This window comes from Triturus cristatus, chromosome 12 (genome assembly GCF_964204655.1).
Source record: "Triturus cristatus chromosome 12, aTriCri1.1, whole genome shotgun sequence".
NCBI lineage: Eukaryota > Metazoa > Chordata > Amphibia > Caudata > Salamandridae > Triturus > Triturus cristatus.
Genome location: NC_140595.1, coordinates 121,216,992 through 121,231,606, shown reverse-complemented (window position 1 = coordinate 121,231,606; position 14,615 = coordinate 121,216,992). Strand labels below are relative to the sequence as shown.

At 42.3% G+C, this 14,615-nt stretch overlaps 1 protein-coding gene across 1 annotated transcript in view; it reads right to left on the bottom strand.

The window, feature by feature from the left end:
• The window catches only part of LOC146772837 (cytochrome P450 2D17-like), a 191,946-nt gene that overhangs the window by 121,666 nt on the left and 55,665 nt on the right, over nucleotides 1-14,615 (bottom strand). Inside the window, exons 3-4 of the mRNA XM_085637807.1 lie at nucleotides 11,067-11,219; nucleotides 3,861-4,021 (exon numbers count right to left, since the gene is read on the bottom strand). Coding sequence (XP_085493933.1) covers nucleotides 3,861-4,021; nucleotides 11,067-11,219 — 314 coding nt within the window. The remainder of the gene's footprint in view (nucleotides 1-3,860; nucleotides 4,022-11,066; nucleotides 11,220-14,615) is intronic.

Genomic DNA, 14,615 nt, shown 5'->3' with positions numbered 1-14,615 from the left:
CAAACAAGGGGTCTCTGACCTGTTTGAGGACGTCAGTTTTCCTGATACTCGGCCGCAGTGTTTACCACAGACAGGGTTTTGTTCCCGGGTCCTCCTGGACTAACTGTTTTCAGCTGGCTTTTGCATTCCCTAATGAAGTGCCCTGGTTTCCCGCAGTATAAGCACAACTTCTGACTTCTCCGTTTCTCTCTTTCGGCTGGGCTGAGGGGGCCTCTAATTCCCCCAATCTGCATGAGCTCCGATCCGTCGCTTGGAGTGCTTCGTTCCTCGGGACCTACACGGAGCCGCGAAGGGAGGAATCTCGGTTCCGATCGTACCTTATCTCCCTTCCGCTCCTGCAGACGGTGGTCTAGCTGCACGGTCAGGTCAACTAGTTCATCACACGTGGCGGGTAGCTGAACCACTTGGGCCAGGACGTCCTTCAACTCCCCTCTCAGTCCCTGATAAAACAGCGACGTCCTTTTTTCCTCGGGCCACTCAGTTTCCACGATCAGCCGGTTGAAGGTGGTAATATACGTAAGCAGGTCTTGTGTGCCTTGCTTGAGGGAAAGGAGTTCCTTATCCAGTGACAACTGATGACCCTTCCGGTCAAATAACCGGCGCATTTCCACACAGAAGTTCGGGAAGTTGTAGAACACCGGGTCGTCTCGTTCTATCAGGGGAAAGGACCAGTTCGCTGCATTGCCTCCTAGGTAGGACAGCACAAAGGCGGTTTTCGCTTGATCCGTGGGAAAGACAGCGGGTTTACACAGGAAATGCAGTCTACACTGGCCCATGAATACCCCAAAGAACCTTTCAGGAGGGGCGAGAGGCAGGTGCATGGGTTGTATGACATGTACAGGTGCAGAACTTGTCTGCGGCACGGAAGAAAAGGAGGTATGCGGGAAGACCCCAGTGCCCTGTCCCCCTAACGAAGTGGTCGCTCCCCAGTCTGTAGCGGTCGCTTGCGGAGCAAAAGGGGGTGGCAGAGTCCATCCCCTGATATACGAGCTTCCTACGGCTCCAGTTCCCTTTTGGCGGGAGAGGCCTGCCACCTCTCTTCTCATGGTGCCCATCTCTTGCTTAAGCGCGGCGTTTTCTGCCCGAAAGGCATCTACCTCCCCTCGCAAGGCAGTCAAAGTGTCCAATATTGCGGAAAGGGTGGTATCCGCATCCATCGCTCAGGCTGTATGTATCCGTGGGCTTGTCAACCTGTCAGGTTTTGTATACACGAGGGTTGAGAACCACTCACCTCGTAAGCCGGATACAGCGGGAGCGATGCTGGTAAACCCCTCCCCCTATGTGGTGTTGCCCGCCAACCTTTAACTAGGACGCTTGGCGTGGAACACCACCTAAAGGGGGAAAAGGAACAGAAGGGACCCCGGGAGAAGGGGTTAGGAAGGAACCCTCTGGGGTGGACCGGCTGAAGGTAACCTCACGCCAGAAGCGTAGTCCTAGCAACCCTGTAAAGAGAGAGCAAAGCGTGATAGCCGGGGTCCAGTAAGTGAGCACCACAACACAAGATAGATAGCGCTCAGTCAAATGCCTATAGCAGTACTTACATGTCCAGCGAGGTGTCCCAGGGCGTTGTCTAGGGTCTATGCCGCTCTCCAAGCCTTTCAAGCGGCTCCAAGCGCATAGTGATAGTGGTCCTGGGAGCTCTCCGAGCCTTTCAAGCGGCTTCAAGTGGGAGGTATGAGGTTTCCCCAAGGCGGCGCAGGTCTGTTCCTGGCGCTCCTTGCATACGCAGCTGAGGAACAAGCTTTGCACCTAACTGGGATGCCACAGCAGGAAGGCAGAATAAGGGGTGATTAGAGTCGCCCCACAACTCCCCGGAAGACTAACGCGGCGTCCAGTGAAGACGTCCCTGCTTTTGTGCCTGAGAAGGTAGGGAGGTGGGTGCTCCTGAGACAAGGGTTTATAAGGAGGCTGAGGGTCAGCCCACGTTGCTCCGGGATGGTGGGTGGCTAACGATCAGCAGTGCTGGCGCCGGGTAAAAGCTCCTATGGCTTTCTTGGCGTTACAGGGTGCGGTTGCTCCGTAACTGAGACTCAGGGCCGCGGGAGCGCCAAGGAGTTCCGGCGGTGTTTCGGGAACAGCTGAGCGTTGGAGCGCGCCTTCTCTCCTCGCGGCGCTCTGCCGATAATTGAGGCGAAGATGCGGGTGGCTCAAAAGAAGAAGTAGAACACGAGCCGTGTTCCTGGCTCGTTTACATCCGTATGGCGGTTGACAAGCGCCGGAGCGAAGGAAGGCGGGGCCTATATAGGTCCCGTGCTCTCGCCTTCCGCTCGGCATGCTGGGAGGTGTAGTCCTGCACCCCTCGCGCGCTTCACCCGCGCCACGCGGGAGGTCCGAGCCGTGACACTCACCCAATTAAGTGAGGAGGAATGGAGGTTCGCTCAACTGGCTGGTAGTGATTTGGCTGGGTCTACCCAATATCGTATAATACTTCTTAAATTTTACATAGAATCTATCTGACTCCACACTACTTATGGTGGATGCAGTGCGCCCCTAGCCCATGCTGTCACTGTTGCTCTACAGACATTTCTTTTACATCATTTGATCCTATAGAATCACTCAGCCATTTTGGAATGCAACAGTGGACAGAATAGAAGCTGTTATGAGCTACTGGCTGCATTTAACACCCGGAAATTCCCTGATAAAACTATGTCTAGTAAATTATTATGCAAGATATAGCCCAAACCTGGAGAAAACCTAGTCCCTGTAGCGTATCAAAATAGAAAAAAGGTATTGTTACATGCAATATATTGAATGAACTCATATATAAAGCATGTGGATGCACACAACTTGGTCTGATGTGGGACAACTGTCGGGCAAACAGGGTAGGTCAGGTACAGTGACAGGGGTGCGTGTAGATACTTACTGACTTTTAACCACTTGTTCCCCTCCATCTATTTGCCCCCCCTGGAAAAACATGCACTGACTGTACAGCATGGTTAAAAGTTTTTTTATTTTTTAAAGCAACATTAAGAGCAAATGCAAATCGTCGTCATAGTGCTTTTAATTTTCTTTACTTTAAGCCATACTGTATGGCAGCTGTGCAGCTATATAACGTGGTTAAAACACATTGACAACGCCAATACCTCTTGCATAGTCGAAACATATTGGCTTTGCCACAGCTTGTTAGCTTCTGTATCTTAATCAAAATATCACCCAAAAAAAAGTTTTGTTAGGGGAATTTATTTTTTTCATTAAAAATGTTCAATCCTGAGAAAAGAAACATACCTTCAATTTAATTGTTTTTTCCAGTGATGGTAGATGGGTTTATAAAAAAAGAATTTGGAAGATTTACATTCTCAGTTCAGATGGGAAAAACATGGATGATGACAGCACAAAAACTACAATCCCACCAGAAAGAAGAAGTAGCAACACAGACAACGAGGAAGAAGAATCAATAGGGACAATGAGCAATAAGAAACAAGAAGCAGCATGGACAAACGATGAAGAAGAGACTTAAAAAGAGTACCTCAATCACAGTGCGAGCAGCGGGAGGACACTAATCAGGATGAGTAATCAGTACTTGGTCATGCTCCATACGAAAGAGGAAGCGAAGCCTGCACATTCTGGCCAATTAAGAAACGGCATATAAGAGTGACAATGAATCCAATGAATTGTAAGTAATTGGCGTTTTCTAAGTCTCTTCCTTGCACACAATATCTCTTGCAAGCAAGAGCACATAGGTGCTGTCCTTGACGAGACTTAAAAATGTATAAATACTGTAACTCAGCAGTTGGACAGATTACTGCAGTACAATATGTAACAACACAAAGGTAGTTGATTTTGCGTATATCTTATGACTACAATTCACAAATTAAGTATTTTAAAGGAAGATAATACCACATGTACTGAACCGACCTTGCTTGCGCTGCCAACCCCCTAGCAAGATGAATGTTGTCAGTGTTCAGCTGAAGTTGTTCTTGGAATTTGGCATCACTGTACTCAAACCGATTCCCAAACACAAGTGAGCAGATTATGTTGGAGACAGCATTGATTATTTTGACATGAGGATCAAATGGCTGACCTGCATACAAATGACAGAAAAATAAGTCACTGAACTGGGAACCTAAAGAGTAATTACCTTACACAAGGGTTCTCATTGCTAACTCCTGGAGGTACAGGATGGCGAAGGAGCATTTAATGCCCAAAACCCAGTGATCCTTTTGACTTTAACTTTTGAGGACTTCAAGGTGTGTGCAAATGATTGATTGCCTGAAGCAGTTTTGTGCTTCTCATAGGGTGGCACAACCTGATTAACTGAATGATAATATTCCTAAGGCACTGCATGCCTTTAGGAGCTAGCCCTTTAGGTACTGAATGCGATCAAATGATGTTAGGTAGAAAACAACCAGCAGACAATGCAAGCTGTTAGAACCTTGGGCACAAGGTTTTTCCTCCTTTTTATTTATTTATTTTTCTGAAAAGTTGTTGCAGTGAATATACAAAAGGCCAATATAATTTGAAATAGCAGCAAACACCATGACTATATGACATAAGTAAACAAAATACACATCTTCTTAACTTAGCTCTGTTTCTAAAGTACATTTGCTGAAGCGCAAAAAGTGAAAGATAATAAATATGGAATGACTCAAGAGTTCATAAATACAGCCTACTCAAGATATCAATGTCTGCTTTCACAAAGCAATCTGATCCAAAATAAATTTCAAATGTGGACTTTCAACATTATTCTGTAGGATAGCCATCTGTAATCCAGAAAGGTCTATGAGCTGCTTCCATCATTCATACGTCAGTGGAGGTTAATATCTAGTCATAATCTTGCAATACAGCATCTTGCCATCACAGCAGTCACTACTCTACAATTCCACACATTTAGTGGGAATTATGGTGAAAAGCTAGTAATATCAGCTTTGCAGATGGATAGTGAGAAAATGTGAGCAATTTACTGAGCTCCTGGAACACATGAGTCCAAAATACCAGGATCTTTATGTTATTGATAAATGAGTCAGATCAGCAGCTATGTAGAGGAACCAAAATCAGAATCATTACGACAATGTCATGTACGACTTCTTTAAGGGAATAGTGTATATATCTTGAATATGATTGATGTGAAAGGATCTTGAGGTGTAAAACAGTGAGAATTTTATGAGCTAGAATTATACTTTTAGATACTTAATCTCCGGCACTCATTTCACCTAGTCTGACCACCAATCTTTTCAGCAGGTGCTGCAAATAATCTAGCTTTTTCTCCAACAATAAATGATATACCCGGACAATAATACTTTTGCAATTTAAGGTAACAAGGTCAGTGAAGGTTAATGGTGTCAGGTTCATGTTAGAATACAAGATTTGAGGAAAATACTAAACTATCTGTATATACTTGAAGAACCCTAAAGCAGAGATTGGATATAACAAGGCTAGCAATGTGAAAGAGTGGAAAACTGTGCCATCATACAATTGTCTTAGGTATTATAAAGTAGAGTTAGACCACTAATGCAAAAATATATTATGAAAACAATTTGGTAAAGATGGATTAAGCCAAAGAAAGGTTCATCTAGTGAGCCTTGGGCACTGAAACCTTCAACTGATTGCAACCAGATATGTACATATACTGTTAAAGTCTGGAACCGGGTTAATTCAAAGTATGATGGATCAATGAAAACAGTGAGTATAATTCACATTAATCCCAAGGGTTTTTTAGTAATTGCACATAATTGTCAACGTCTAGCAAAAAAGGTAACCCAATAAGAGAACTTAACAAAATAGAATACCTCCATCCTACAGTATGCAAGTGGAGCAGCAAAAGACTAAGAGCGCTGCACGGTTTCTTATACTACCAGATGAAATGAAACAAAGAGGACTCAACTATGGAAAAAAACTTATTGGCATAAGGAGTGGAAGAATCTGAAATTGAAACAAGAATTTTAGTAACATAGGGCCTGATTTAGAGTTTGGCGTACAGCGTATTTACTGTTTGCATGGCTGATTACCTAACTCCTGCTTGGAGAGGGTTCTCCGCATGCCAAATTTGGAGATGTCTGCTGGCCCAGTGGGTATTTCTTGCAGTCACATCACTATGGTTCCTGTAAATGCATTGAAAGTTTGACAGACTGCTCCGTCAACATGACCATGCAGTCCGTCAAACTTTCACTGTTTTTCTAGTTTTCAAAAACAATATATCAAAGCGTGATTTTGTGTTTGCAAGTATAAAAAAAAAATCAATGAGCCCTTCACGCTTGAGGGTCATTTTACTGTTTACACTGTCCTTTGCCTCCGGGTTTTAGCCGATGGTTATGGATAGTGAAAACTTGCCATATGTCGGAAAACTCTAAATAGGACAGGCAGTCAAACTAAATCAAGACCATAATAATTTTTATATTATTGCACCATCCCATGATCCCGAATGGCAGTAAGTCCTTTTTTGTGTGAATGTGATTGAATAAACTAATAGTACTTCCTAATTTAGCTTAAACATATCCTGAATGTGAATGTAAATTTTAATGCCCACATATGTGGCAGAGTAGACATAGCAATAATCGGAGATAAAAGCCTTCCAAAACAAGTGGCTGCATGCCACAGAAATGTGTGCTAGCAGGAAGACTGACAATGCTATCATATAAGGGCCTAAATCATTGATCATTAGGTGCTTATTGCCACCAGAAGATTGGTCATGAGACAATGTATGCCATCAAGATCTTGGACACAAGACACCACCTTCCACATAAGGCTTAGTCACACAATGAGTTTCACCTTACTTAGAACGATTAACTAAAATATTTTCAAACTCTCCCAAAGTTTTAAAAGGTATGAAGTAATTAAAATAATAAAGGGTATTTACATTTCACTGCCATTTCCCGAGTATGGCAAATCGTCAATTTTTACCACAAAACTCCACTTGCACACAGAACATTTTAATTGGAAAATCTTATTTTTTGGAGACGATAGTGCTTACAGAAAATGTAACGAGTAAAATCTAGTCTCAAAAGATGAGAAAGGCAGTTTATCAAATGTTACAGACAGCAATACCCTCATATCCATTAAGTAACCATTATTCTTCTAGTGCAACTTTGAAACTTCAATCAGGATGTTACTACACATTATTTCTAAACCCAATGGTAGTTACAAATAAGCACAATCATCAGACATTAACCCACTTTTTGAAAGGTATGTTCAACAGCAAAAACATTTAACATAAACAATACAAAACCACAGGTATGTACATCAATTACATACACAAGCGTATAAAAATATTTATACACAAGTATCTTATATGCTGTAAAGTTTTCTGCACAGAGACAACACATATATGCTGAAACTACTGGACGCATATAAAAGTACTGTGTAGCAACAAGTTGATTTAAACTCCCATGCTGCATTAAAAGTGTTAATTTATAGCAGGAGAGGGTGTTGCTGTGTATATTATAAGAGTATAGTCTAGGCAGCCTTGTCGCTGGTGGAGAGATATTCCGTTTCTTTAGGGGCGTGTTAAATGTGAGTAATTTGCGTTTGCATAGTTATATAAAATTCGACAAAATTTATGTGAGATGTAAATCCAACATTTGCATCATATTTTAGGAAGAAATGCATATCATGTATATTTTGGATGCAAGGAAACACAAGTGACGCAAACAGTCACTCGCATTCTGGTCATTTGTATTGTTCATGTGCTCCTGCACTAACATTTTCAATGTTTTGTAATTGCAAAATTTCAGGATTTTCCTGTTAGAAGCATAAAACCAAATTCTCAATATTATGTGAGATTACAGTGGCATACAGGAAATTTTATCTGGGCCTCGTGCTTGTGTCCATAAAGGGAGGAATTCAAAAGAAGTAAGGATTGGAATGATAACACATACTAGAGAATGACATCTAATTTCAAGGGAATATGCATTTCATGCATATTAACCATGCTATGGAAAAACATTGATAAACTGTATATACTAGGCATGAAATTAGAAAATTGCCCTTGTCTCACTTTTCAAACCTGATCAGACTGATTCTGGTAGGCAAAGAGTCACTTCCTATAACATTTGCAATTTCATCAACATCATCCCTCACTCACACGACAAATCAGAGTTTTGCCTCAAGGTTATGCTCAAACCTAAGAAGACTTCAGATAGCGCAGAATGGTATCCTTTGTTTACATCATACAGCGGCATGGTATTACGACAGAATTGATAGTCCTCATAAACAATTTAAACAGGGTACCTGAGACTTGTGTAGTTGGGAAAATGGACCAGTTGCACGTTCTTCAATCTACATGGAGGTATCAGTGATGTTGGTGATATCCACTCTCTTATATTTACACTTGTCAAAGAGCCACTCTGAGCAATGAGCAATATGAATAAGATCAAAAGTTATCACTATTGTGAGTAACAAAGGTTTTTTAAAGGCTCTCGGCAGCCCACTAGTGGTAGTCAATGAATATGCGTTTGCTTCACAGAATTTACTTTCCTTGCGGATTAACAAACAAGCATTGGGGTTTAGGAGATATCCTGAGGCTCTCTATAAAATTTTAAAAAATATCCCTTAGCATACACAATTTGCACTAAAAGCTTGTAAAGAGACAAATAGGAATTTGGGATGGGAGGGAGTGTTACAAAAAGAAACATCTCTGTGGTACGGTGATGGGCTTGGAGAAGTAGGGAAACTATGGAGTTTCCTGAAGCAGGATCCTACAGGAATGAGTAAATTAGGGAACATTTGGGACAAGGGTGAATTGGCATGCCTGGAATCATTTTGGAGAGATTACGAACTAGGAGACAGTGAAGTATACTAATACATGCAACTTGGGCATGCACTCAGAGTCCATATTATTGATAATGTCATTACAGAAGAAAGTTCCCCCATGGAAGCTACTGTCCTCTCTGAGCTCCCTCCCAAAAAGGAATATCCATTTGTTAAGAATATTTTTTAATAACTCTCCATATTCCTTGGTAAAATAAAGGCGAAGCTGGGGAGCTATACCTGGATACACTACAAGATGCAGAATGGGAGACCTTGCAGGTTCCATGAGATATGGCAATGAGTGAAGGATTCCAACAAATACAGTTAAGGATCCTACATAGTTCTCATCAAACCCAAGAGATCTTAGCAAAAATGGATAAGACCAATTATAACAGGTGCAATAGGGACTGCTATCAACAGGGGAATTTTCTACATATATCATGGTCTTACCTCAACTGGAGTCATTGTGGAAGAGGAAACAAGAGTGTTTAATACAATTCACCAATTCCGCAGTGGAACACACAGACTATTTCCCTTAAATGTACGGGAATGTATGTTAAGGATACCCTGGCATCAGAAATGGTATCCAACATCAGTCACGAGGACCCCAATAGTGGCAAAAAGTCCACATCACCAGCAAAGTATTCATGGCACCAGTAAGACTCTTCATAACAATAAGTAAAGTACCCACACCACAAGCTAAGAGGGCGGGACCATATTCAACATTTTTTTTACTGAGAAATAGCACCAGTTGTTTTTAATCACTATAAATTTGAAGCGTCTTCCACTGAAATCAATCCAGTGTAGTGTTACAGTGAAAAGCAAGCTTTCGTATAGGTAGGCTAAGATACGAAATATAAAATAATAGAATCTGTAAAGGCTTGTGAGTAAACCACTTTGGATACATTGGCAGGGGGCTCTCCTGATGTGACTTGCTCCCACAGGAGGAGAACCTGGGACCCAAAAGCGAAGCCAGTATACAGCGGACACAGGCCACAATACCTGTAACACTGATCAACAAACCTTTATCTAAGTATGTTTCCATCTCCGTCCCTAAATACATTTTGTTAGCCCTCTACTCTACAATCCAATACCAATAACCCAAAAACCTTAACACTGTACTACCCCTGACACGTAACTATATAAATGTAACTCATAAGCCCTAACCCTATACACTTAGCCTTTGCATGCTACAGTCCATACCATTAAATCCTATGCCCATAACCATATGCCCCAAATCCTTAACCCCTATTCCCTTAAACTCTATAGTGCTGTCCTTCACACCATACCCCTATCTCCTGAGCCTTTAAACTGTAAACACCAACCCCAAAGCCTTATCCCAAACCCTTAGCCCTATACATAAAATGTAATCCTTAAAACAATCCTCAAACCTTTCAACCTATAAGTCCGTACCTAACTTTTAGACCTTTTTTCTTTACTCTATACCCAAATGAAAACCTCACAACGCATTGTGCCTGTGGAAGCGCAAATGTAACCAGCATCAGCCATGTTTTATTGCTCAGCCTAATATTGCCCGCATCTAGGGTCAGTCACAGATGTTGTGGTTCTTGGCATTTTGGGTCCCAAAATAAATAAAATAATAATTGAACAACTGAGAAGAGTATATTTTTTTTTACTTGTTACTTCCTCTTCTTATAATTTTAATCAGACACCTGCCCGCATTCTTTTTGTGAAATCTTGCCATGTGACCAATACTAGAAACTTGTGTGTAGTGGAGGGTCAATAGAGACTGTGCCTGTAGAGCATGTCTCCATCGTTCATTTCAAAGGGGCGCCCTAGCAAACTGAATCTGTGATTCACAGACCATTCATTTTTCTTTTGTCAATAAACCCTTCCTGCCTCTGAAGCAGTGTGGACGGAGATTTATGTGACACCTTTAACTACCAAACTCTAATCCCTCTGACCCCTAAATCCCTAACGCTTAAACCTTATTCCAATACCTTTACAATACACATAACCCAATACTGTTAACCTCGTTTCGTAACCCCATACTCTTAATTCCAACAACCTATACCTTTAACCCTATACCCAGAACTCATAATGTTTAAACTCTTATTACAAATGATTGTGTATTGTATTTTCAAGAACTCATTCTATGCAAAGTATTTCTTTTTATTGGTAGAGCTGTTCTATGGGAAGTGCCATTTTTACTTTCAGGGTTATGAGGTATTTCCGGTAATAGTGTACCCCTCGTGTAACATAGCTGCCTCGCCGGAATTGGCTTCCATCACAAGAAAGAAGCCTTTAGCACCAATAAAGTACCAGCACAGAGGCACATCACTCGCAAAAAGCATCCACCAACAGTAGAGGGGGCCCAGCAAGCAGCAGGGACCCCACCTGAAGGAAAGCAGAATTATACTTACCCTCTGCCTTCTGAAATTCCCTGATCAGGAGTGTGGCTTCCTCGGATATCCGCGCTTCAATGCTTTTCTTCCCCAATCCGAAGTTTCGGAGAGTGGTGAGAGTAAACCTCCGTTGTTGCTTCCAGGAATGTCCATATGGGGCCATGATTATCCCTGAAACAGTCAAAACATAGCTTTCAACTATGATATAAACATGTTAGTGGATGTGCCAAAAAGGATGAGGTGTGTTTTTTTAAATGAAAACATGTTAGATATAGTTCTTCCCAATTCTGATTTATGTCACAGCTTGCTTGTTTTATCTGAAGGGAAGGCTGATATTTGAAAAACATTATAGTAGTCCCCCCCCCCTCTAAATATCACTTTCTCTAGCTTTTGCGGTAATGGGACTTGGCCAACAATGTTTCCTGAACTGTTTATATTCAATAAAAACACAAATAGAACGGTTATGGCATGTTATTGCCGCACACTAGTTCATAAAGAACAAATGCTCTCTCCCAGGGACAACCCTCTAAAATGCCCCAAAGACAGGAAACATTGAAAATGGGGGGAGGAGCTCTCAATTAAGGGCAAGTTCCCGAAGAGTATTAATCACATTGAGTTCAATCATATTGGGTTCAAAACCCACAATAGGCCTGAAATCTGTCTAGTAATATATATCTGGCATACAGGTCTAAAGCATCATGAACTGTGTGTGTTTTTAATGTTCATCCTTTATTTCTCTTGTTTCCACAGAAAAAATGAACATGGAAACAACCAACGCGTTTCATCCCTTAATATAGGGGGTTCTTCAGACAAGACACAGACTTTTAGGCAGACAGACCAAAAGGACAACAAAATATTAAGGTCCTGATTTCGATGTCAGTCGAAAAGCAACCAACATGGAAGGTTTACACTCTGACCGTCAAATTACAATGTCGGTGGTACAAACCAGTGGGCAAACCAACTGGCGTCTGACGGGCTCAAGGAGCCCGTCGGCCTGTTGGAAACCACTCATAATCTCTTAAGAAAGGAGTTTCTGCTGTCTGGATTATGATTTCGGTATCCGACAGCCAATCCAACATGGATTGGCTATTGAAAACAGACTTTGGGGGGGCCCTAGGAGGGCCCCTTCCCACCCTGGCCCTCTACATTTGGACCCCCTTCACCTCCCTGGGAGGTGCCTGCCACACGGTGCAGGGATGCACATAAACGTCCATTTTACTATGCTAGAGCTTGTGCTGCGTGCAGTTTCAGACGACTGCACAAGCTCCCATTGTAAAATGGAAGTTTGCGACCGTGCCATGTGCAGTTGCATCCTGATTGCATTTTCGGACTGCCGACCGGAGGTTGGTCGGTTCTGCATTTGCGGCGATGTCGGTCAGAGACAATTCCGACCAACATCGTAATGAGGCCCTAAATGTTGCATATACTTATACAAAACCTCTAGGGCAGTTTAAAAGCAACATGCATCACATATAAAACACAAAATACAAAACATTATGGGCCTAATTACAATGTCGTTCAGATTTGCCTCCGACTGACCCCGTTTCAGAGAGGGAACTGCCCAACCTTAGGTCGGCGGTTCAGACAACCTCTGAACTGCACATGGTATGGTTGCAAACTTCCATATTTCAATGGGAGATTTACGGCGGGCTGAAACCGCCTGCAGTACAAGCTCCCATTGAAAAATGGAAGTTTGTACACATCCTTGCACAGTGTGGCAGGCACCTCAAGTTACCTGCCACATGGTGCAGGGAGGTTTAGGGGGGTACCTATGGTGCCCCCCCCAGCCCAAATGCAGAGGGCCGGGGGGGAACTGCTAGGTGCCCCCAAAGTTGGTTTCCGACAGCCAATCCATTTCGGAAAGGCCGACATGGACTGGCTGTCGGAAACCGACATCATAATCCCAACGGCGGAACGCCATCCATAAGGGATTATGGTGCAGTTCCGACTGAATGATGGGCTCCTTGAGCCTGTCGGAACCGAGTCGGATTACCCCACTGGTTTAAACTCCAACTGCCGCCAACCTAATGCCTAAACCTACCATGTTGGTCGGAAAGCCTCCGACCAGATGGCGGAGGCTTTCCGACAGACATCGTAATTAGTCCCTTTATGTGTAAGTCGACACAGAGCAAGATATGTGCAATACACACTTTTGTTAAATTATATCAAAGAAGCCTGTGTAATCATGTTTGCAATTATGATTACCTATTCCCTAAAAACTATAGCATTGATAATTAATATACACAGCCACATGCAAATAATGCCAACCCCAATTTTATAAATTTTCATGTCTCCAAGTCATTGTAAGTGCATCATGTAGCACGCTTCTTTCAGAAAGATCAAAAAATAAAGAGTCACCACAAATATAATATCCATTATAAAACTTACATCAACTCATGTCTTACATTATATCTCACTAGTACCCCATAAAAGACTACAATATGAAACAGTCCATTATTGCTTACCACATAATTTGAAGGCAATACATGAGCCCATTGTTCCAAAGTTTACAGAGTCCTTAGCCCTTTCCACAGAAAATCCCTTCAAAACAAAGCAAACAGGTATCCCATAAGCGCCTAGAACTTGCATATTTATAACTGCTGGTTTACCCTTAACTAGTGTCGAGGGAATTATTCCGCAGTTTACCAAACATTTTTTTGTATCTCAGGCCAAAACTCTGTAGCCACCATGCACAACAGAATTGAAAGTTCTCTGGATACATTCAAAGTACTTTGTTTCTGAAATCCCTCATAAGGGTACGAGTCTATAATATTTAAAGCAGAGAAGCAAAAAGAAAAAAATATTTATATGAACAAGGCGTTCATACTTAGTTCACACTCGCTACATAATTGCGACAAGACGCAGGTCCAGTCCTTCTTACTCAGACAGCAGGGCAGCAGAGTAGCAGTCCTTCTTGCAGAGCAGTTGTTTTATTTCTCTGGTGCAATGGGAGTTCCCTAAGTGAAGTCTATCTAAGGAGGGTTCCCAACTTAACATCATTGCAGTAAAGGCAAAACTCAGTGTGATGTCTTTGAAGGCATCTGCCCCTACTGTAGTGATTATGTCATTACAGTAAAGGCACATTTCAGGGTGATAGCATTGCTATAAGTTTAGATCCTAATATAATCACTGCATGAAGTATGTTCTCAATATGATGCCAGGGCTGTGCAGCTTTTTAAGAATATGCAGCTTTTCACAGCGGGAACCGCTAACTCAGAGAAGCCTGAAAAAACTCCACTGCAGGTAGAAAACATCTCTCGAAATACAGGACGGGGCAATACAAGCAATATATTCAAGAAATTGTGACTCAGTAGGACAATTGTTGGACTTGGCCCTTCTGCAGCCTCACCCCAAACATTTTATCTACACGCTCCTTTTTTCTGAAACCATTTCTGTTGGCTTTTAGCACATTTTACCACTGCAGACCAGTGCAAAAGTGCTTGTGCTCTCTCCTCTAAACATGGTAAAATTGGCCTTCACCCAAATGGCACATTTAATTTACTGGTAAGTTCCTAATAAAGTAGTACTACATGTACCCAGGGTCTGTAAATCAAATGCTACTAGTGG